The following is a 23,299-nucleotide window of genomic DNA, read 5'->3' on the forward strand; positions in this document are numbered from 1 at the left end:
GAAACAAATCTGAAGAAAAACAGCCTTAAGGGCTGATCGTCCAGTTCCTCTAACAAAAATGCAAACATACTCTGGTTTCTGATTTGAGAAGAGATGTCCTCATGAGGTTGATTTTATCCTGACAGTATATAGTTGAGGCATCTTAAAGTTGCCTTTAGCTACTTCAGTTTTAAAAGAATGCTTTCCTTCTTTTCCCAACACAGTTTTTATGGTGGGCATGAATTAGTGGTCTCCATCAACAAAGTGGTTGATGATGTGATCAAGGGCTTGATCACATCATGCCAGTTCTATTGACTACTTAGGTTGCTGTGATTATATCCCCCTAATTACAGGGCCATTTTGGCTTACGCTGGAGAAGAAATGGAATATCTGCAGAGGTGGTATTCAGCCAGTCTGACCGGTTCTAGTGAACTGGTAGCTGAAATTTTGAGTAGTTCGACAAACTGGCAAATACCATCTCTGGCTGGCCCCACCCCATCTATTCACTTCCTCCCAAGTCCCAGCTGATCTTCTTTTGTTGCCCTGCATAAGAGAAAGAGTAGGAAAGCAGGTTAGTGGGCTGGGAATAGGGTTTTTCCTTCCCCTGTCATGCCCACCAAGCAACACCCACCAAGCACCACTCTCAGAACCCGTAAAAAATAATAATTGAATCCCACCACTGAATATCTGGCTTCTACAAAGGGATCTGCCTATATAACACTTGATCAACATATTATGTGGGCAGATGCCAGATCTGGTTTCACAAACAAGACTCTCTTCCTGGAAGAACATCAATCCTATGCTGTATAAAAAGTTGTTTTAAGCCAAGAAAAGTTCCAGCCACTTTTATATTGTTGATTCTATTCCCAATCAATGCATTATAGGTTTTCCACTGTTTCTGCCAACAAGGGCTTATACAACAAGAGACGCAAGACTCTTTTGCCTTCTTGTGTACTGTTTTATCTACCCTGTGATTTGCTTCCAGGTGCTGCTGGCCATGGCTGATCACTGGCAGCACTTCCATTTCTTGAAGTACTAATTGAGAACAGAGCAACTCATTATCACTTACTCTTGTAAGTCTCATTTATGTAGTTCCATTAAATCTAATTAATTCCGCATTGCTTTTATCTTTTGTTCTAAAATTAGGTTGTATTTATGCCTGGATTCTAATTTTTTTAGATCACTGAGTAACATAGTCTTCTTTTCTGCTTAGCTTTCTCTCCATTTGATGCCAGAGAAATAAACAAATCTGTCATGAAAGCTTTGCTAGCATCCTATACTGTAAATAAAAGAGATATCAAAAGTTAAAATGATTTGGAATTAGCAACAATGGTAAGTTCAGTGGAAGAAGAAAATCAAATTTACTCCTAGTTAGATTCAGAGAAAATTGATGCAAGATTTTTTATTGTTGGTATATTATTCCAGTTATGATATGCCAGATAATACCTGGGAAGATTTTGAGGAGGCTGTACTTGTAGTAGTAGATGATGCATGGTTCTCTTCCATTGACTCGTATAAAAAGGGTGTTATTTCTATCGAGCAACTGGCCTTCTCTGTCACCTATCTCTTTAAGATGTACAGTATGTAATATCTGCAACTGTTGCTCAAATTACGCTTGTCATACCATTTTTTTAAAAATTGTCAACCAAGGCATTAGCTCATATCCACAGGTAGACTTCCTAGGATCAAGGTCTGCTGAGCTTGTCAGCTGGAAAGCTGATAGCCAGGTTCAAGACCCAAGCACCACACGATGGGGTGAGTTCCTTTTACTTGTCCCAGCTCCTGCCCAATTAACAGTGTGAAAGCATGCCAATGCGAGTAAATAAATAAGTATAGTCATGCTGGCCACATGACTACAGAAATGCCTTCAGACAATGCTGGCTCACTCAGCTAAGAAAAGGAGATGGTCACTGCCCTCCAGAGTTGGACACAACTGGACAGGGGAAACCTTTGCCACTTAGTAAGAGGCCATGGCAGCAGGAGAATTCATAACCTTGTCCAATAGAAAGAATTCTACAGCCAGTTTTTTCCACCTATTGATAATGGCAGATGATCATGAGAGCAACTACTGCTGTGTGCTCACAAAACTTCAATCCACAGCTGGACGACTGGAAATGTTATGCAGCTAGCCAGTAGTTAGGCAATAGATAATATTCAACTCTGGGGAACAGAGACCAAAAGTATGCATTAATTCTAATCAGTGAAATAGAAACTAAATATTTTCCTTGTCTCTGAAATAAATGGCTAAAACATTTGTATCCCAATTTCCCCTTCTTTATTCATTGCATATGCAGATGTTGTAGAAAAGATAATCAAGAAAGAAAAATACGGTATGGAAAGTGAGGGTAGAAAAGTTTTTCTCCCTCTGTCATAATGTATAAATTTCAGGCTTTTATTGAAATAATTGTGGGAAGATTAGAATTTTACTTTTATCAGATGGTGTGATTCCCAGACATTAAAACAATACACATATTAATGAAGTATCAGGCTATTAGCAACTATTAGTCTTAAACTCTGTATTATCTTCTGTATCGTGTGCTCCTGTTTTAAGTTGCAAGAGTTAGACACCCCCCAACTGCATTGTGCAATAGGCCAAGTGTAACAACCATCTTCCTAAGAATCTATTTACATTTGTAGTAGGTCAATATTACAAGATTTGAAACATCTTTACTAAAGTGTATAGTTGATTTTAGTAAAAAGAATAAAATAGCATAATTTGCAATATGGATAATCCATCAATGGGTTATATACAGCTGCCATCAGAACAAGCAATATTGGAGGCAAAGGCATTGGCTGGAGATGGGGGCAAGAAGTGTGTGCTATATCACAGTGAAATGAACCCTTTCATTTACATACATGGATCTGATGTCAGGATGCAAGTATGTAAGAGTGAAGTTTAAGGATGATGCCACCATGCATATTCTGCTGTAGCTTTGCCACTTAGATCTCTCTCTGTGTGCAGGTTGAAATAGCCTCCGAAGCAGATATGGGCTTACAAGGGGAGTAGTAATAGCGCTTAGACTCATATACCTCCCCATCAGTGGTGGGTTGCAGGCAGTACGCCCCGGTACGGGTGTATCGGAGCCTGCCTGGAACACCGGGTATTGTTCCGGTATGGTGCTCCGGAGGGCCCACCTGCCTGCCCGTGCTCCTTACCTGTCTTTAAACCCTTCGGCGCTTCCGCACACGGCATGTACAGCAGCTGCACAATGCTCCACCGAGCAGCTGGAGCGTCATGGAGGCTTGCAGAAGCGTCGCTGGATGGTAACGCATGCCACGTGCGTTCATGTGGAGGACACCGGGCCCCGTTGCAACTGTACCAGTTGCAATAGGATTCGGAACCCACCACTGCTGCCCATGGTGCTTTATGGTGCACTCTCTAGGTGGTTTGCAATGTCAGCGTATTGCCCCCTACAATCTGAGCCATCATTTTGCCAACATCAGAAGGATGGAAGGCTTGAGACCTGCCAGGATCAAACTCCATACTATACTCTAACTACTGTGCTACTAGGGCACTGTATGTAGAGCGTAGGACAAAGGAAACTCTGGACAGGTGAATGGGATTCTGTTGTTGTAATCTTGAATGGAGCCAGATATTTTGTGTTCTGATGTTCTGAAAGCTTCACAAAACATTTAACAGAAAAAGCACTGAGATGATGATACAGTTACCATATGTCAGAGCCGAGGTGGCGCAGTGGGTAGAGTGCAGTACTGCAGGCCACTTCACCTGACTGCTATCTGCAGTTCAGCGGTTCGAATCTCACCGGCTCAGGGTTGACTCAGCCTTCCATCCTTCCGAGGTGGGTAAAAATGAGGACCCAGATTGTGGGGGCGATATGCTGACTCTGTAAACCGCTTAGAGAGGGCTAAAAGCCCTATGAAGCGGTATATAAGTCTAACTGCTATTGCTATTGCTATGTCAAACCTTTCAACCTTTCAACATTTAGAAGACCTAGTGCCGTTCCCACAGAGGAAAATTTTGAAAAATACTTAGCTTGCCATATGTTAAGCCTTTTGTAAATTAGTCATAAATGATCTATTGATTATTTTGAGTTTGTTTAAAGTTATGACATAGGTTTAAAAAAAATAAAGGGGAAAATGAACCAATAGGAAGTGCTGGATTTAAGATAAAATGTTTCAAAATAATATTTTGTGGGGTGGCTTAGAAATGCTCTACAATCAATCAATCAATCAATCAATTGATCAATCAGTTATATGTTCAAATTATTATGAGTATTCCAATCTGTGATAATTCCACTATCTGTGAGTACAATCACAATACAGAGTGAACCTATCTATGTGTTCTGCAGATAGTATTATTGTCCATAACTTTGCCATTTTGAGTTTTAGATACAGTCCTTTCTGTCATGTTTTAAGAATAGTTTTGTTAGTAATCACTAAGACTTCTCATTTGCCTTACAGTAGCCAACAGCAAAAATAAATCCAAATTTGTGTGAATTTGGATTCTCATAAATTGGAGAATCAGAGGCTTCCAGTAAATCTAAAATATCTAGCAGCTGGAAATTATTTGGTAGGGATTAGCATATACATCTAGATGTTTCTACTTTAATAAAATTCCTCAAGTATGTCTTTCTTGCCTCATCAGTGAATGCAATTTCATGCAGAACTGTCAACCTTTTCTGGTAAACCTGAAAAGAAACACAATGAGACGAGCTAATTCTACTTTTAAGCGACATTAAAACATTTTTTGCAAGTCTGAAGTCATAAACCTTTCACTGTCATTTTTAATGGCCTGATCAATTAGGTCGACTCCTTCGTAGGTTTTCTCCTCTGATGTTAAGCTCCTCTAGGGCTCTTCCCTCTCTTGTCTGATTGTTTTGCAAGCAGCATCTCTTCTTCCCCTTTTCCCTCAAGATCATTTCCATATACTATTAAAGGACAGATCACTTAATCCAGAGTTTTACTAAAATGAACATATGTAACCTTCCCCGACTGTTGAAATATAAGACCTACAGAAAAAGTTTGACTCACTATCTAAATAGAGGTCATATAGTTATGGCACAGGTTGTAGCTTGAAATGTTTATTCAACATACATTACGTTGCTTTTCAAGGTGGTGCCAGAATGCCAGCCAGTGCATGATCAAAAAGGAATCTGATGGGTCAGAAATGATCCCTCTGTGACACTTCAGGAATAGGACAGTTAACAATCTAAGAGCCTAATCCTAACCTGCATGTTAAACTTAATGGGCTTCAGTATTGTACAAACCCAGTCTGCAGGTTGTATTTTATTATACGTTATTGTATAAGCCCAGAAATTTTTATTAATTCAATATTATTTGCACACAGCCGGCATTTTGCTGAACTCAATTCTCAGTCATTTCACATAGAATGACCAATAGTGACAGATAACGGGGTTATGGGGCTTTCATTTCTTTTGTCTTTTCTTTCTTGTAATCGCTATGCAGAATTTTGCACAGTAAAAAAGCAGCATGCTACAAAAATACAATTGATTAAAGGTAAAAGATTATGATGAGAAAGCAGAGAGTAAAGTGATACAAAATCAAGAGTTTAAAGTCATCCAAAAATATATGAATACAAATCATAAAATATTAAAGAAAATGTAAATTGCTAAATCATTAAATCCTTAACAAGCTAGATTATTAACATATCAACTTATTAAAATAATGGAATAATGAATTGCATGTACAATGCAAAAAAATTGTTCTGAGTATGCACAGAAGCAAAAAACAAGATGGTGGCGTCTATGGCACCGCCCGGAGAACCAGTTTGGAGGTATGGCAGGACTGGGTCGCTGCCAGTTCCAGCGATCCGGGTTCCAGTGACCCAGGCTGCCAAACCACTACCGGTTCAGTTGACCAAGTCCGAACCGGTAGGAACCCACCACTGATTGTGTGTCATAATATTTCCTTGCTTTTAACACAGTCTTAACAAAACTTATTTGAATACAGAATATTTCTGTTTCTCTGCTGACCTTGAATACTGTTGGAGTCCTCAAAGCAGGGCCTTCATAATATGTTACAGAGTTTTCACCATTGACTGGTTTTCAATAAAAGTCCCATCTCGACTGCATACATAAAAAAAAAAGCTTGGAATACAATGACCTTGTGTTCTACAGAGTTCTTCAACTGTGACAACTTTAAGATGTGGGTACTTTTTGCTGGGTAGGGAATTCTGGGAATTGACGTCCATACATCTTAAAGTTGCCAAGGTTGAGAAAAACTGTATTAGCAATAACTGCCCTGACCATCTTGAATGAAATGTCTGCTTATGCTGCAACTTGAAAGACACTCACAGCAATAAATTCCACCCCTCTGGAAAGAGCATTAGAGGTGGTGTAAGATAATCACAATCTAATCTACTTTCAGTTCTAAAACTAGAATTGCGTAAATTGCAAAATATTATGGACATTAGTGACCTAATCTGTAGAAGAACTCATAAATTCATTTGCCCCAAACTGAATTTTCCTAGATAATTCCTATTAGTGGATCCATTTAAAATAATCAGATCCAGTCTGCTGAATGTCTGTACAAAGCACAATCCAGCATAATTAGATTTTATGTCTTTACAATGGCTGACTATGAAAGGAAGAGATTCTTCTAAATTAGGAGAATAATGCTTTAATTTGGCTTGACATCACTTGCCCTCTTCTGGTATTGAAATTACTACCTACTATCAAAAATGCTTGTGGAATAATCATTAACACATCATCTGTATCACACTAGCCTTCACCAAAGATGATTAGTTTACAGAGAGGTTATCAAGGCAGGAAAGTACGTATACACTTAATATTAGATTGAGTTTAACTAACGCTGCAATAAGAGACAGTCTGTGGGTCTGATTCTAGAAATTGCCTGGAGAACTCCCTGCAATTTTCTTGGCAAGGTTTTTGGGGAGTGGTTTTCCATTGCCTCCTTCTTAGGGCTGAAGGAGAGTGATTGGCCCAAGGTCACACAGCCAGTTTTGTGCCTAAAGCAAGATTAGAATTCACCATCTCTCAAGTTAACCATGACACCAAACTGGCTCTCAATAGTTAATATACAGCAATAGCACTTAGCAATAGCACTTAGACTTATATACCACTTCATAGATCTTTACAACATTCTCTAAGCGGTTTACAGAGTCAGCATATTGCCCCCAACAATCTGGGTCCTCATTTTATCCACCTCAGAAGGATGGAAGGCTGAGTAACCTTGAGCCGGTGAGATTTGAACTGCGGAACTGCACCTACCAAGTCAGATGAAGTAGCCTGAGCCGAGGTGGCGCAGTGGTTAGGGTGCAGTACTGCAGGCCACTTCAGCTGACTGTTATCTGCAGTTCAGCGGTTCTAATCTCACCGGCTCAAGGTTGACTCACCCTTCCATCCTTCCGAGGTGGGTGAAATGAGGACCCAGACTGTGGGGGCGATATGCTGACTCTGTAAACCACTCAGAGAGGGCTGAAAGCCCTATGAAGCGGTATATAAGTCTAACTGCTATTGCTATTGCTATAGCCTACAGTACTGCACTCTAACCACTGTGCCACCTTGGCTGAATAGAATAGAATAGTTGAAAGGGACCTTGGAGGTCTTCTAGTCCAACCCCCTGCTTAGGCAGAAAACTCTATACCACTTCAGACAAATGGTTATCCAACATCTTGTTAAAAACGTCCAGTGTTGGAGCATGTACAACTTCTGGAGGCAAGCTTTGCCACTGATTAATTGTTCTAACTGTCAGGAAATGTCTCCTTAGTTCTAGATTGCTTCTCTCCTTGATTAGTTTCCACCCATTGCTTCTTATCCTGCCCTCAGGTATTTTGGAGAATAGCTTGATTCCCTCTTCTTTGTGGCAGCCCTTGAGACTGGAAGACCATCAATTCTAGACTTGCCTTAGGCATGAGGTCAGCTGGGTGACCTTGGGCCAATCCCTGACTCTCAGTACGAGGAAGGAGGCAAGGGCAAACCACTCCCCAAAAAAACCTTGCCAAGAAAACTGCAGGGACTAGTCCAAGCACTTGCCAGGAGTCGAAACTGAAGGCACACCCATACAAATGTCGTCATTGTAAGTCTTGCCAGTGACACAAATTCCTAGGAACTGTAATTCAGCAACTCATGAATTCCTACAGGTTGCCCACCTATGCTGAATAAATCTATTCTTTGTCATTATAGATGCATAACGGAGATGCGTAATAGAAATGCAATTACAGATGCATAAACCTGGAGATGCATGGCAAGGTTTACAATCAGGCACAATGAAATGACTTCCACAGACTGTAAAACAGGCTGGACTATGATTTTTATAATTCTAAAACTATGACTTATGCTACATTGTATTATAATTATATTTCCAACATATCTGGAAGGCACTTCGTTAATGAAGGCTGTTGTAAATGCAAATTGTGCAGGAACCAGCAAATAAGACAGTGTCATACTTGAGGCAGAACTGTGTAGTGCAGTGGTCCCCAACCTTTTTATCGCCGCGGACCAGTCAGCCTTTGATAATTTTACCGTGGCCCGCTGAGCGCGCGCAGGGGTGGGGGGGCGTTGTTCATGACGACACATTGATTGTTTATATATCAGATTGTTTTGATTAAACAACTTTTATTTTATTGTATTTAAACATGCCTTACAAAATAAAATACAATTACATAAATATAAAGTGCAAGGCTACGCTACTAGCGCTGTCTACGCTAGCCCTACGTAGCTGCGCAGGCGCTCTTAGGTTTTTTTCAGGAATCGGCCAGCGCTGAAGCGCTGAAAAGGAATGAGAAGGGCGGCGCTGGACACAGGGGGGCGGTGGGCCGCTGGTGACGTCAGAGTGCCACCAGCGGTCCAGTAACACCCCTTGTGCCAGTTAGCCCTAATTTGCATACAGAAAGAAACTATGGCCCCCGGCCGCTGCAGCGATCATGGCCCCCGGCCGCTGCGCAGCCCGGTGCCAGGTACTCCACGGCCCGGCACCGGTCCGCGGACCGGGGGTTGGGGATCACTGGTGTAGTGTATCTTCTTTGTAACTGCTTTTTACTACTAACATTAGATATAGTGGAATACAGTTTATCTTTCTTCAGCTTTGGAGAAAGATTCAACTGCAAGTCCAGTTGATTTTTGCTGACTGAATGGAGGAACATTCTTTGTCCTCCACCATAGCAACTGGATAGTTCTTTGAACAGTAGAGTATAAATCAAGAAGGTTCATATTGATACATTCCCTATACAGTGGGACCTTGGTACTCAACTGCTTTGAAACTCATCAAATTTGGTATTCCATGCATTTTGATGTGGAATTTTCCCTCCCGGTAATCATCATTGACACAATCAAGAATTTGTCAGTGTCAGCTGCCTTGTGACTCACTTACATTATTTCTTACAGGGGAAAATGGTTTGGTACTCATCAATTTTGGTATTCATCACACCTCCTGGAACCAATTAAAGATGCGTACCGAGGCACCACTGTACAATAATGGGAATAGCACACTTATGATGGAAGAGACTGAACCTAGCCCAAGGATCAAACTGAGTAAAGCACCCCACTTTTTCTGTCTCTGTCTTCCGTATTACTGTGACATCCAAATTTATACTATCCCTCTTGGGTTTTTTCATGACGCCTTTTTCTCGCTGCAGAGAAGGAACATAAATCTCTGCATATTCTGGTATTAATAGATATTAATAACGTCTACGGACAACAAATTGACTACCTCTGATTCATTCCAAAGGTGAATTTGAGCTCCAAAAATAGATCTTTGTCTAGATTTTTAAAAAAATTCAAAAAGAGGAAATATTTACAAGGAAGTCCCCAAGATTTATAGGTATATATAAAATAAGATTCATTACAAACCTAAGGCAGACAGACACTTCTGAATAAATAATTAAAAGCTTTTCTTTACCTATATTCCCCCAAAACTTGCCACATTGTGGCTTAAGGTAAAATCCTTCAAAATATTCTGTACATCTAACATCCTAACTAAATGTAAACTCTGTGATGAAAAATTCCCACACATAGCCTGTGACTCATTAGTAACACCTACAACATCAGTAATCAAAACACCTTAGAAAATGCAGCCCTGTGTTGAAAAGACTTTGAAGAACAGCTGTTTGTTTTATTGTAACCTCTTAACAATCTGAGTATTTTTTTTCAGTCTTAAAAGAACAAAATGCTAACCAAGTTTTATTCATTTTCAGACGCACATTCTTTCTTCAGATTCAGAGGTCAACTACACTGACAGTATCAACTTCAATATATTAGGAATTTGTATCACCCTTTCCCCAACATCTTTTAAACAATGGTTGAGCATGTGAGACAAAGAAAGAGAAAAAGAGGGAAGGTGCAGAAAATAGAACCTACTACAGTGATGGCGAAACTATGGCACACGTGTCAGAGGTGGCACACAGCGTCCTCTCTGATGGCACGCGAGCCATAACCCCAGTTCAGCTCTGCTGCGCATGCGTGCACACCTCCCGCTGGAAGCTGGTGTTTGGGTCTTTGCTGTGCATGCGTTGGGGTAGGGTGCATGCAGGGACAAGCGCACACATGTGGGGGGGGGCAAAGTGAATGCAGGGTATGGGGTGCATGCGGGGGCTGCATGCACCTGTGGGATGGCGGGGCATCTGCACAGGGGGTGCACATTGCATTTTGGGGGGTTGAGCACTTGGTCCAGAACATTTTAGCCATCACCTAGCTAGTATGTAGGAAAAAAAATACTTCCAAGAAAAGATTCTTGAAGTGAGATCCCAGACCAGTGTTGGAAAACCTTTTTGGCACTGAGCACTGAAACAGGAGCGCTTGGGGGGGGGGGGACACAGGAAACCGGAAGAGCTGAAAGTTCCCTTCTAGTTTCTGGTGCACATGCGCACATGAAGACCAGCTAGTCGGTACGCATGAACATGCCAGAAAAAGGAAGCTCAGCTGCGTGCACCGTGGAGCTGCTCTTCCAATTTTGGGCAGTCCCGCATGCAGCTGCCCAGTGTGCATCTGCACGCCAGAACCCAGAAGAGCAACGGGCGACAGCTGGCATGCCCAGAGAGATGGCTCTGTGTACCACTTCCGGGTTCACCATCACGGTCCCAGATCATATTGAATTTGAATACTGTAGGTATATTGCCAAACGTAGTCAATTCTTATAAACAACTCTTGTGGTTGTGGTAGATATATTTCATTGAGAACCCACTGAATGTCATATGATCACATTTATAATGTCATTCTAACTAAAATAAAAAATAACTTATCTACAGGAACATTGGATAATATTGGAATGTCATCTTTCTCCCTAACACATCATAAGTTGTTTTTGAAAATCAATTTACTTTCATCATTGGACAGCCATGCAGAATGCAAAAAAAAATGGAGCATTTAGGAAATAGAAACCCACAGAAAATGGAAGCCCACAGGCAACAGCTCTACAACTATAATTTCTTCCAGGAAACAGTCTTGGAATTGTTTTCCTCTTTTTTACAGATGACTAATATAATCAAGAACGTTTAAACAGCCTTGCTCCAGCTGGGTGTCCTTCAAATGCTTTAGGACCAAAAAATTTCCCACTGCCACACAGCTGGGATTTCTCAGAGATGTAATTCCAGCACATCTAGCGAACACCAGAATAAAGAAAGCTGCTCTTGAGAAAGAGAAAATAAAAATAAAATATCTAATGAAAATGAAAAACTTCAAAACTGACCTTTGTGCAGTGCCATGGGCAAAGAATGATGGTTTAGGCATTATTGTTTTTATAGAAATTTGGAGTTTTCTATATAAATATCTCAAAATAAGACGCTAATCTTTCCTTATAAATATCTTCTAACACTGAACCAGAATTTTAAACAGATTTCAGACTTCAAGATAAACAGTTTGAATGGAATGCTGAACTTGAAAGAGAAGTTGTAAAATATAGTATGTTGGGGAATAGAAGTAATCAAGACTTCAGATTACCAATGGGGAGTGTGAATGCTCTTTTCCAACCAGAGCCTTTCAGATGTAGAGAATTTAATGCTCATTCTTTCCAGCTGGCATGACCACCAATGGTTTTGAAGGGTACTCATTTGAAGAAAGCTGAGATATGGCTTTTCAGTGTGAAATCTTCATATAAGCCTTAACTGAGCAGGCTTGTGTACAAATGAAATTATTATTAACAATATTTTCCAGTCACATGCTCTGAAGTTAGTAAGTATCGCCATCAAAAATTCCTTTTGACATGTGTACCACAAGATTATTAGCATCTAGGAACCTTGATCATTCTACAATTAAGTCCAAAACATTTATGTAAGAATGTTAATTCTCATCAAATGGAAGAACGATCTAGGGTAACTTTCCCAAATCTGATGTTTTCCAAATGAAACATGCATCAACTCCCATCAGTGATTCTGCTAGTAATTCTAGCCCCAAAGGAAACATTCAATCCCTTCATACTGAATTCCATTTTTTAGATATCAATAGTCTCAATTTCCATGCCTTATCAGAAAGAGAGAGAGAAAGAAAGAAATAGAATTATTGCCAGGGTATGAAAAAGAGGAAATAAGAAGTATCCTAATTGGTACTTGGAAAAAGATTGGAAAAGGTTTGGTTAGGTTAGGTTTATTGGTTTTGTATGCCGCCCACTCCCGAAGGACTCCGGGAGGCTCACAATAAACAGGGGAGGGAATAAATAAGACAATACAAACAATTTTAAAATCCACAACAGTCACAATTAAGACGGGGCTGGGTGCTTTAACAGCCCCCAGCCTGCCGGTACAGCCAGGACTTAGTAGCTTTATGGAAGGCCGGGAGGGTAGTAAGAGTCCGGATCTCCACGGGGAGCTCATTCCAGAGGGCCGGAGCAGCAACAGAGAAGGCTCTCTCCTGGGGGATTGCCAGCCGGCATTGGCTGGCAGATAAAACCCGGAAAAGGCCAAGCCTGTGCGATCGAATTGGTCTTTGGGAGGTAATTGGCAGGAGGCGGTCTCTCAGGTAAAAAAAAGTGTGACAACAAAGAAATATAATTCATATATTTTGTGATCATGCCCAACAGAGGTGGGTTCCTACCAGTTTGCACCTATTCAGTAGAACCGGTTCGTCAAATCTACCGAACCGGTTAGAAGAGGTTCCACCAGTGGACCCGGAAAGCAGGCCACACCTACAGAAGAGGTTCCAAAAATTTTTGAAACCCACCACTGGTCCTTGGATATGATTATTCTACACTATCATGCTCATATTTATAAAACTCAGTGCCTCTGTGAAAGGTAAGGATGACTACTGCATTTGTGGTGCAATCAGAACATTGCGTGTGTTGAAGTTGTTTTAACGCAAACCAAAGATGCCTTTTAAAAAACAAGTTTACATCATATTCTTATGCATGCCAGTGCTGTGTGTGAGGTAATTTAAGGTGGTTCTGACAAGTGTCGTCGGCATCTTCATATCCAGTCACATGGGTGGCAAGCCACTCCCATCCGGTCACATGGGCGGCAAGCCACTCCCACAAAGGAGGCCACACCCACAGAGTAGGTTCGAACAATTTTTGAAACCCACCATTGATGCCCAATCATAATTCAATAGTAGACAAGGAGACCTAGCTACATAAATTGAAACACTTCTCAACAGAGATTTGTTTAGTCTCAACACATACTGAGTGTTTAAGGAGGCATTGGCTTTTGTTACTCCTTATAGCAAGGAAAGGCAACCTGCATTCCCAGTTCCACATTCATGCTAAACCATAGTGCAGTTTGTATGATTTAAGCTTTGTGTGTTGCAGGAACCCAACTACTGTACTTTGTAAGCCAAGGTTGTAAGCTCAAGATCCTATGCAAACCAAGGATTTGTGGCTTATTTAACAAATTGCGGCAAAATCATGGCTTGGGTGACAGACAGCACGTAATCTATTGGTAACCAACCTTTTTTAGCCATGACTGAAGAGTTTTATCTTTTTATCTCTTTTTATGACCAGATGGTGGCGATATGTGACAATTACTTGAAATGATGGATCAAATTTTATAGCTATTTAATTGGTTTTTGTGGACTTTGGGAGCACTGAAATTATCAAAGGCTCGACACACCGCTTTAGGCATTGTTTTCTTTTAGAAGATCCCCAAAAAAGTAGCAATGAAAAAGGCTACAAATGTGTCATGCAATGTAGGCGCACAGTTGAGAGTTGTAAAGGACTGCAAAAAACAAGATGGGGACAAGTTGGTCACACCTGCTGTGGACTAAAGCATTCTTCCTCATTTTAATGACATGAATATTAACATGAGAAAGTAATGTTCTGTGAAGAGCATACAGAGATTACTCCATTCCCATTGGAATACCGTGTTCAGCTTCACGTTTCTTTTAGTTGCTCTAGGAAACAATCCATCCAACAAAATTCAAAGCATGCAGAATGATAAAAAGCTATCTTTGCCAATGTGATTCTGAGAGTTATAGCTAAAGAATAGGTTTCTTTAGCAATCAGCACCCAGATCAGCACACATTAACTCCAAGATTAACACCAGACTAACAATCAAATAAACAATACTTCGATCAAGAAACCGCCCAACTGCCCAAGAATCTCTAAGACCACCCCACCAACACAGACAGGGCAAGACACCAGAATGTCAAACAACACTCCTTACTAGCACTGATGATTTTAACTACTTTGAATAATAAAATGCCTGCAAGAAAACTAGCAAGCTCGGAGAGCATCAAGAACCCCTCAGAATAGATTTTACTAGAAATGAAATAAATGCAATAATCTGGCAGTCAGTTCAACAACTGAAAAATACATCTATACATACGAATCACACTGATTCTGTCCAGTTCATAATTACAATGCAGTTAATAGATTTTTCTATTAACTGCATTGTCCTGCGTCCGTTCCCCCCCCCCCCACCTTTTCATAGCAGTTATCTGAAAACAAGCTGCCTGGAATTCATGTTTGCTCTTTACATCTCTCCCTCCATCTAAATTTGATGGAGAGGCAGATCTAATAATATCCTCTTTAAGAGATTTTGCAATTGCAATATGAGACATTGTTTCTCTATACCCACCTAACATGGTAGAGGGGAAGAGAAGGATGTTATCATTTCATCATTTAAGAGTAAGTCAGATAAATATCCTTTATCTGACTTACTGCTCTTCACATAAATTAAATCTTCCACAGAGCCCACGAAGGGAACAAAGTGTCCTTTGAAAGCGACAAAAAAAAAGTGAATGCAGTTTTGGCAGCTCTAGTGCTTTTCCTTCCTGTTTCCTGGAGCAGCATTCGCTTCAGTCAATTTAATATCAAAAGTAGTTTGACTGTAATGGAACAAGATTTCATGTCTAATTGCTATTGCTACTATTAACGGTATCAAATCTGGTCTTTATCTCCAGGAATTTGAGACGAAGGGTTAGCAACCTTGGATTATAAAACTGTAACATTACTCCCCCCCCAAAAATCTGAAAGGGTGAGGGGAGGGAGGATACAATTCAGATCTTACCAGGTATGTGCCACAGTGAACCTGCGCTGTTTTGGTATGTTGCTACTCAAAAGCATCCTGCGCAACAGCCTTGGCGAATTTCTGGGAGAAATGATGGGAGACAACTTCGGCGAAATTGATGAAGATTTCTGGGATATCTTGAGCTTTTCATGCTGCAACAGGTTTTCCCTCAGGGTCTTCACAAGATCCTCGTTAAGCCATGGATTTTGACAGTGTGTATTGTCAACTTCAGGTACAATCAAGGTGTCTGGGCTTGTTGTTTGCTGAGCCATGTTTCCAAAGCAACTTATATTAACGAAATCTCTACAAATGCAACGTGATATTTGTTTTGGCTGCTTTGGAAAGGGAAAAAAAAACACCCTTTGCTCATTCAGTCTTGAGGAACTGTGCCAAGCTGCACCTCTGATTCAGCCTGTTCAGCCTGTAACATGGTGCTGCCTGCTTTCAATATTGAATTGCAAAGAAGAGGAAGGGAAGAAGAAAAACAAGCAAACTCCTCCACCGAACCTGTCAGGCATTGCTTCTCCATGACAAGTTCATGCTGCCAAAACAGCCTTCACTCTTGCTGGCTAGGTAAGTGAACACGGAGCGAAGGGACAATGCACCGAGTCGCAGTCCTGTGGCAGTGGCTGTCAAAACTACTGGAACTAATATGCTGCAGCTGCTTGAGTGACTCTTGAATATGTATACAAAAAAGTGCCAGGAGGAGGGCTAAAATCTTGGCATGTTTTCCTGATTGGGCTCTCTTTTCCAATCTGTGAGTTTCTCGTTCTGGAGAAGGGAGGGGAGCTGATGTCAGGCATGTCCTTCCCCCTTCTCTTTCTCTATGAACTAACGCCCCCACTGCAAGAAGAGCACCTAACCTTGTATTACATATTTTGAACAAATAGTTCTTCATACATGTAGCACAGGATTGCTGTTATTTCTGGGTTGTTGTGAATTCTTGGATTAGAATTGCAGTCTTTCTTGCATTCTTTCTAAATGTACAGTGGAGGGAGTTTTGTGTTCAAGGAGTTGGGAAGTAGATTGGGTGTGATGATGGGGGAGGGGCAATCAGGGACTACAGTATCATTATCCTCTGTGATATACCAAGCATGATGTACTTTATGAATCTTTAAAAAACTTTTTCAGGATGTCTTGGTCTTCCCTAATGATTAAATTCCCTAATATTTTCTTTTGCGGATTGGCTTAATTCTGTTATGGTTGGGATTTTAAAACAAGAGCCAGTATAAAAACATAATATACAAAGAGAGAGGGGGGAGGGAGAGAGGGAGGGAGGGAGGGAGGGAGGGAGGGAGGGAGGGAGAGAGAGAGAGAGAGAGAGAGAGAGAGAGAGAGAGAGAGAGAGAGAGAGAAGAATGAAAATGGAAAGTGTATTTAAAAACTGTGAATAAAGCAATCAAAATGTTCCAGGTATTACAACAATTTCTGCCCACTCCTCAGGATTTAGTGTTACGTAAATGAATTGCTAGCTTGCAAGTCCTTTCACACAGCCACAAACTGCTTGCAGGAGTATTATGCCTATGCTCAAACTCAAACTGCAGTTTGTCTTAACTATGGCTTAAAAGAGGAGCACACATCCTGAGCGCCAAGAAGTAATCTTAATTTCTTTTCAGGGAAACTGATCCTTTTCTTGTGACTAGCAGGGAAAAAGAGATGGAGGTGGAGTACATAAGCTTTAGTTTAGAATTACAATAAAATTAAGTCAAAGGTAATTATAGGATTATTCCGAGGATAGAGAAAATGGACTGGGTAACCATGGGCCTCTCTATCCTAAGTAAAAGGCAATGTCAAATCACTTTGAAATCACAGCAACAAAACTGCAGGGGCTACTCAAGGCAACTGCCAGGACTGACACTAACTTGAAGCCCCCCACCCCACTCCCACAGAAACTCTCTCTTTTTCTCTTGATATTAGCATTCAAGGTTAGAACAATGAAATAGATTAGGACTGGATTCAAGCCATTCAAAACAAAATAGTGTTCAATTTGTAGAATTTCCCATACTATCTTAGTAAAATTGCCAGGGGATATTAACCGTGTTGCTGCACGAATCTCCATTTTAAAAGAAATGGATCACAGAATGTTCAAAAACTCTGCTGGCTTTCTAAAAGCATCTGTGCAACTCTTGAAAGCTAAGATGCTGTATAAGATGAATGTCTCCCTTGTTCTAGCACAGCTTTGCTTATACTTATACTCCAAGCCACTAGATAAAAGTACGTGCGCACGCATTGCCTTTGAGTCAGTACTGACTGCTCGCAACTGCCTGAACAAGTCCTTACAGTTTTCTTAACAAGATTCCAGAAGTGACTTGCTCTTGCCTGCTTCTTAAAGCTGAGATAGTAACTGGCCCAAGGTCACCCAGTTGACTTCATGCCTAAGGCAGGACTAGAATTCCTGGTCTCCCACAGTTCTAGCCTGCTGCCACTCCACGAAACACTCCACCAAACTGGCTCTGGGTACAATTTAATGAGATATTTTAGCATTAAAATAAAAGGAAATTAGGCAAAAGAAAAACAGCTTTTTAAACTCATGCGGTTAAATTTTGTGGGAAAGGTTTTGACATACCAGACATGATATTGACAAAGACTCATAATCAGGAGGATAGTAATTGCTTTCTTGCAGTTGGGCAACAAGGAGTAGCAGAGTTGTATATCACTAACATATTGACGTAGACTCAATCAGCAGTATTCCAGTAACACTTTCATGACATGTCATGACCAGTGGTGGGATTCAAAACTTTTACTACCTGTTCCTATGGGCGTGGCTTGGTGACTGTGGCTTGATGGGCATGGCAGAGGAAGTTTACTTTAAAATCTCCATTCCCAACCCATTCCAGGGGAAGGATACTGTAAAATCTCCATTCCCAGCCCATTCCAGGAGAAGGATACTGTAAAATCTCCATTCCCAACCCATTCCAGGAGAAGGATACTGTAAAATCTCCATTCCCAACCCATTCCAGGGGAAGGATACTGTAAAATCTCCATTCCCACCCCATTCCAGGGTAAGGATACTGTAAAATCTCCATTCCCACCCCATTCCAGGGTAAGGATACTGTAAAATCTCCATTCCCAACCCATTCCAGGAGAAGGATACTGTAAAATCTCCATTCCCAACCCATTCCAGGAGGATATTGTAAAATCTCCATTCCCAACCCATTCCAGGAGGATACTGTAAAATCTCCATTCCCACCCCATTCCAGGAGAAGGATACTGTAAAATCTCCATTCCCAACCCATTCCAGGAGAAGGATACTGTAAAATCTCCATTCCCACCCCATTCCAGGGGAAGGATACTGTAAAATCTACATTCCCACCCCATTCCAAGAGAAGGATACTGTAAAATCTCCATTCCCAACCCATTCCAGGAGAAGGATACTGTAAAATCTCCATTCCCAACCCATTCCAGGAGAAGGATACTGTAAAATCTCCATTCCCAACCCATTCCAGGGGAAGGATACTGTAAAATCTACATTCCCACCCCATTCCAGGAGAAGGATACTGTAAAATCTCCATTCCCAACCCATTCCAGGAGAAGGATACTGTAAAATCTCCATTCCCACCCCATTCCAGGGGAAGGATACTGTAAAATCTACATTCCCACCCCATTCCAAGAGAAGGATACTGTAAAATCTCCATTCCCAACCCATTCCAGGAGAAGGATACTGTAAAATCTCCATTCCCAACCCATTCTAGAAGGATACTGTAAAATCTCCATTCCCAACCCATTCCAGGGGAAGGATACTGTAAAATCTACATTCCCACCCCATTCCAGGAGAAGGATACTGTAAAATCTCCATTCCCAACCCATTCCAGGAGAAGGATACTGTAAAATCTTCATTCCCAACCCATTCTAGAAGGATACTGTAAAATCTCCATTCCCAACCCATTCCAGGGGAAGGATACTGTAAAATCTACATTCCCACCCCATTCCAGGAGAAGGATACTGTAAAATCTACATTCCCACCCCATTCCAGGAGAAGGATACTGTAAAATCTCCATTCCCAACCCATTCCAGGAGAAGGATACTGTAAAATCTCCATTCCCAACCCATTCCAGGAGAAGGATACTGTAAAATTTCCATTCCCACCCCATTCCAGGGGAAGGTTATTGCAAAATCCCCATTTCCCACTGATCAGCTGGGACTCGGGAGGCAGAGAATAGATGTGGGCGAGGCCAGACCAAGATGGCATTTACCGGTTCTCTGAACTACTCAAAATTTCTGCTATTGGTTCTCCAGAACTGGTCAGAACCTGCTGAATACTACCTCTGGTCATGACTGGAAGAATCAAAAGTACTGCAAAAGAGTGCACTCAAACCTTAATTGCATCAAATAGTCCAGAAAGTCCCCTGGGTCATTTCTATTTTTTTTTTAAAAAAAAACTATCTAGTTTATGGCATAATACAAACAACCAAATCATTCTCAGTATCACATTCTAGGAAAAGTCTAATTGAAATGAGGTGCAGATAACCAGTCTAGCATTGTTGTCAAACCTGAGATGTACTGTATATGATCAATTTTACCTGCAAAGATTTATGAAAATTGCTTATAGATTCTTGTTTTTTGACTTTCTTCTCCCAATATTTGAATGGAGAAGATGCCACATAAAAAACTGCTATTCTGTTCCGCACAGATATGATTCACTGTAACCAAGTAGGAGTAGTATTAGTAGCAGCAGCAATTGTAGCAGTGTAGTCAGTACCAGAGGAAATAGTAGGAGGGCCACTCAAATTATAAACTCAGTTATAAATGGCCTGAAGCAGTACATCTTAATATTAAGCTAATATTCAGTATCAGAGGCTGTGTTCATAAAACACAATTATCCAGGTCAGTTGAAAATCTAGTGACTCCCCATGCTGAAGCTACTTATTATTAATCTTAGTTAGGATTATTGTTAATCTTAGGATTTTTGTGGCTCCACACATTGTATGAACTCAACTTATTTTGTTAGTTTACAGTTCAGTAAATTATACAAATACATACAAATTGCAACCAGGTTAAACATATTGTATAGAAAGGCATTGCAATATATTTGCTATGGAACTCAATTGTATTTATCCTCCAAATCGGGATAAGAGGAATGTGTGTATCTACAATAACAGGAAATAGGTTTGTTTTAAAAGTAGACAGAGGAAACTGAAATTTGTTTTTGCATCTGTAGGAAAACCAAAACACTAAGAATTCTTTTAGGAATTTGGGATACCTCTGCTTGAAACTGTCTCTTATGCAACGACAGTACACTCCATGCAATTAAACCTTATGTTATAGTGACTCTGAGCACTACTAAGAGTTTTCCAAGAATACTGATATCATCCTCTAGTTTCTTAATGACCCCAATTTTGGCTTTATTCAGTGGAACTTGCCAATTATTTCATCCATATGCTATGGTTCTTCTTAATCCTTCCACACTAAATTCCCCATACCTATGAATAGTTCACACAGATTGTCTCAAGCTCAATTGAACCATCAAGTCACATTATGTTATAATTGATGCATGTCTGCTTAGAAGTAAATACAACTTAATTCAGTAACATTTACTCTCAGGTAAAATATGACAGCCTTCATCTTGTCTATACTTGTCTATACAAAAGCTATTATTTGTAACAATAAAATCCAAATCACTGCATAATTTATTTATCTTCCAAAACAGGAAATTATCTTAGCATACAAAACTATTCAAATAAATATTACATAAAGTGTAGAGTATTAAATAGTAGAGCCAAATAACAAACAAAGAGAAAATAATGATGTCAGAGAAACTGACATCCTGTTAATTGATAGGTAAAACCCTGTCTTATTTCTTTAAAATATTTACAGGTAGCATATCTTCCTGAAATTATTTGGTTTGGTGAGAAGTGAGTCATAGCAACCTTGTTTATAGACCATAAAGCCAATGACACGGAAGGCAACATAAGAGATCAGTAATCTAATTCTGTGATCTACCTGAATCTGGCAATCCCCACACTATTGGATGGAAGCACCAACCTTTCATCACTTTCCACAAATGTCTTTGATGGGGGAAAAACAAGCAGGAAATTGGATCTCCTTTGACTCATTCACAAAAGAAACCATGATTTTTCCAGGAACTTATAAAACACTAAGAACTGCAATTCACAGGATTAAAGGAGATCTTGAACGGTTGGGGCAAGTTGTCAGAAAATCAAATTTCAACTGGACAAATGCAAAGTCCTTAACTGGGGTAGGAAAAAAAAAGAAATATAGAATGGAGGAAACCAACACATTAGAAAAAGGTTTTAGGTATCTTTGTGTAATATGACGCTACAGAACAGGACTGTCAAAGTCCTGGTCCATGGGCTGGATGTGTCACATGCTGGCTACACCCACGCCCAGTTTTGCGAAGGGTGGGAAAGCCCTAATACATCACGTGACGCAACCACGAGGACTTGAGTTGGACATCCATGCTACAGAACAACAAAGGCAGGTAGGCAGGCAGGAAAAAAAATAAGAAAGGAAGGAGCAAATGCAGGCCTAGACTGCACTTGTTTAAGTATAACAATATGATGAAGGCAAGTCATTGTTCCTCTCTGTTCTGCATTGGTGAGATTATGCCTAGAATATAACCTCCAGGGCACCACATTTTAGGAAGGATGTTCACAAATTAGGACCTATCTACAGAAGAATAACTAATATGATAAGAAGCCTGGAATGAAAAGTTGAAGAATTGTGTGGTAATTGGGTATGTGTTTAGCCTGGAGGAGAGAACAATGCAGAGAGATAGCTGCCTTCAAGTATCTGAAGAACTATTACATGGAAGATGGGGCAAAATTGTTCTGAATTGCTCCAGAAGAAAGAACAAGGATAGTTTAAGTAACAAGAATGTCAATTTGGATTGTACTCAGAAATTCTCCTAAAGCTGCCCCTGGAAGTGGAGACTTTAATGAAATAATCTCCTTCACTAAAGACTGCAGTTAAGAATATGTAGTAGTGGATTCCTACACTGAGTAGAGGTTGTACCTAGATCACACAAGCAGCAACAACAGCAATATATAAAGGTGTTTGTGTAAATTTTAACGACAGCAAAGTAAGCTGGTGATTATATAGTAACTCATGTGCATATATTATGATTAAAATAAAGTAAACATTAAAAAGAATAAAAAATAAGATAAATGTACTTTTAATATAAAATTAATTGAATCCCTATACCTATATGGTATTTAGACCATATAGAAACTTGCTTTTTTAACTTCATTTTTTCTAGAATATTACAAAAACTGGTGAAAAACACATATCTTGAATGTATTATTCAACTTCAGGAAGAATTGGAATTTTCTATTTTTGCAAAAGTATCCTCGCTGTCAAGCCCAGGTTTGATAAAGCAAAAAATCTCCATAAAATGATGGATAACAGGAATATAATTTAATATCACATTTATATCTTTTAACTGTTGTATTTTATGCCAGAATTAAAGTAACATAGACTATACTATGATTCGAAATCACAAAAAGGTCTGACTGGATAGGATAATGTGAGTTTCTCATTTCTTACAACGCCACAAGAAGATTCTGTATAGTTAATAAGTAAATAACAAAAATTGAGACAATTATGTGGTCAAGCTAAAAAAACCAACCTGATTTAGAAAGTGATTTTTGTCTTTTTGATGTTTTTGTCTATAATTGAGAATTGGAGACGTCAACCTTTCACTATCATTAATGAGTGCCTGTTTATGTATATATTTAAGGAATTTTAAAGTTCCTTAACCTACTGAATATGTAAACCAATGTTAACAGCAAAAACATTATAACACACCATTAAACACCAAGCTAAGCTTTTTTAGGATGGCGTTGAAATTATGAACAGGTTTTTCACAACAAAGATGTACAAGCTAAATCCACTGAAAAGGAAGTGAAAGTTTAACTTGATTTTCAAGTAGTGCTAATATTGCACAATAATCATCCGGAACAAACATAAAAATATTTACATTACAACCTGGAG

The 23,299-nt window shown here is 40.0% G+C and overlaps 1 protein-coding gene across 2 annotated transcripts in view; it reads right to left on the minus strand.

Moving 5' to 3' along the window:
- Positions 1-23,299, minus strand: part of PDE4D (phosphodiesterase 4D) — a 734,024-nt gene that overhangs the window by 379,019 nt on the left and 331,706 nt on the right. Inside the window, exon 1 of one of the 2 annotated variants that reach the window (XM_087715533.1) lies at positions 15,350-15,945. The exons of the other annotated variant lie outside the window; for it this stretch is intronic. Within the exon in view, the coding sequence (XP_087571659.1) occupies positions 15,350-15,621 (272 nt within the window). The 5' untranslated portion in view covers positions 15,622-15,945. Of the gene's footprint in view, positions 1-15,349; positions 15,946-23,299 lie in introns of those variants that run through there. 2 annotated transcript variants of the gene reach the window in all.

This window comes from Thamnophis sirtalis, unplaced genomic scaffold (genome assembly GCF_051295495.1).
Source record: "Thamnophis sirtalis isolate CommonGarterSnake01/CBP01778 unplaced genomic scaffold, rThaSir2_p1.2 scaffold_5, whole genome shotgun sequence".
In the NCBI taxonomy this organism is placed as follows: domain Eukaryota; kingdom Metazoa; phylum Chordata; class Lepidosauria; order Squamata; family Natricidae; genus Thamnophis; species Thamnophis sirtalis.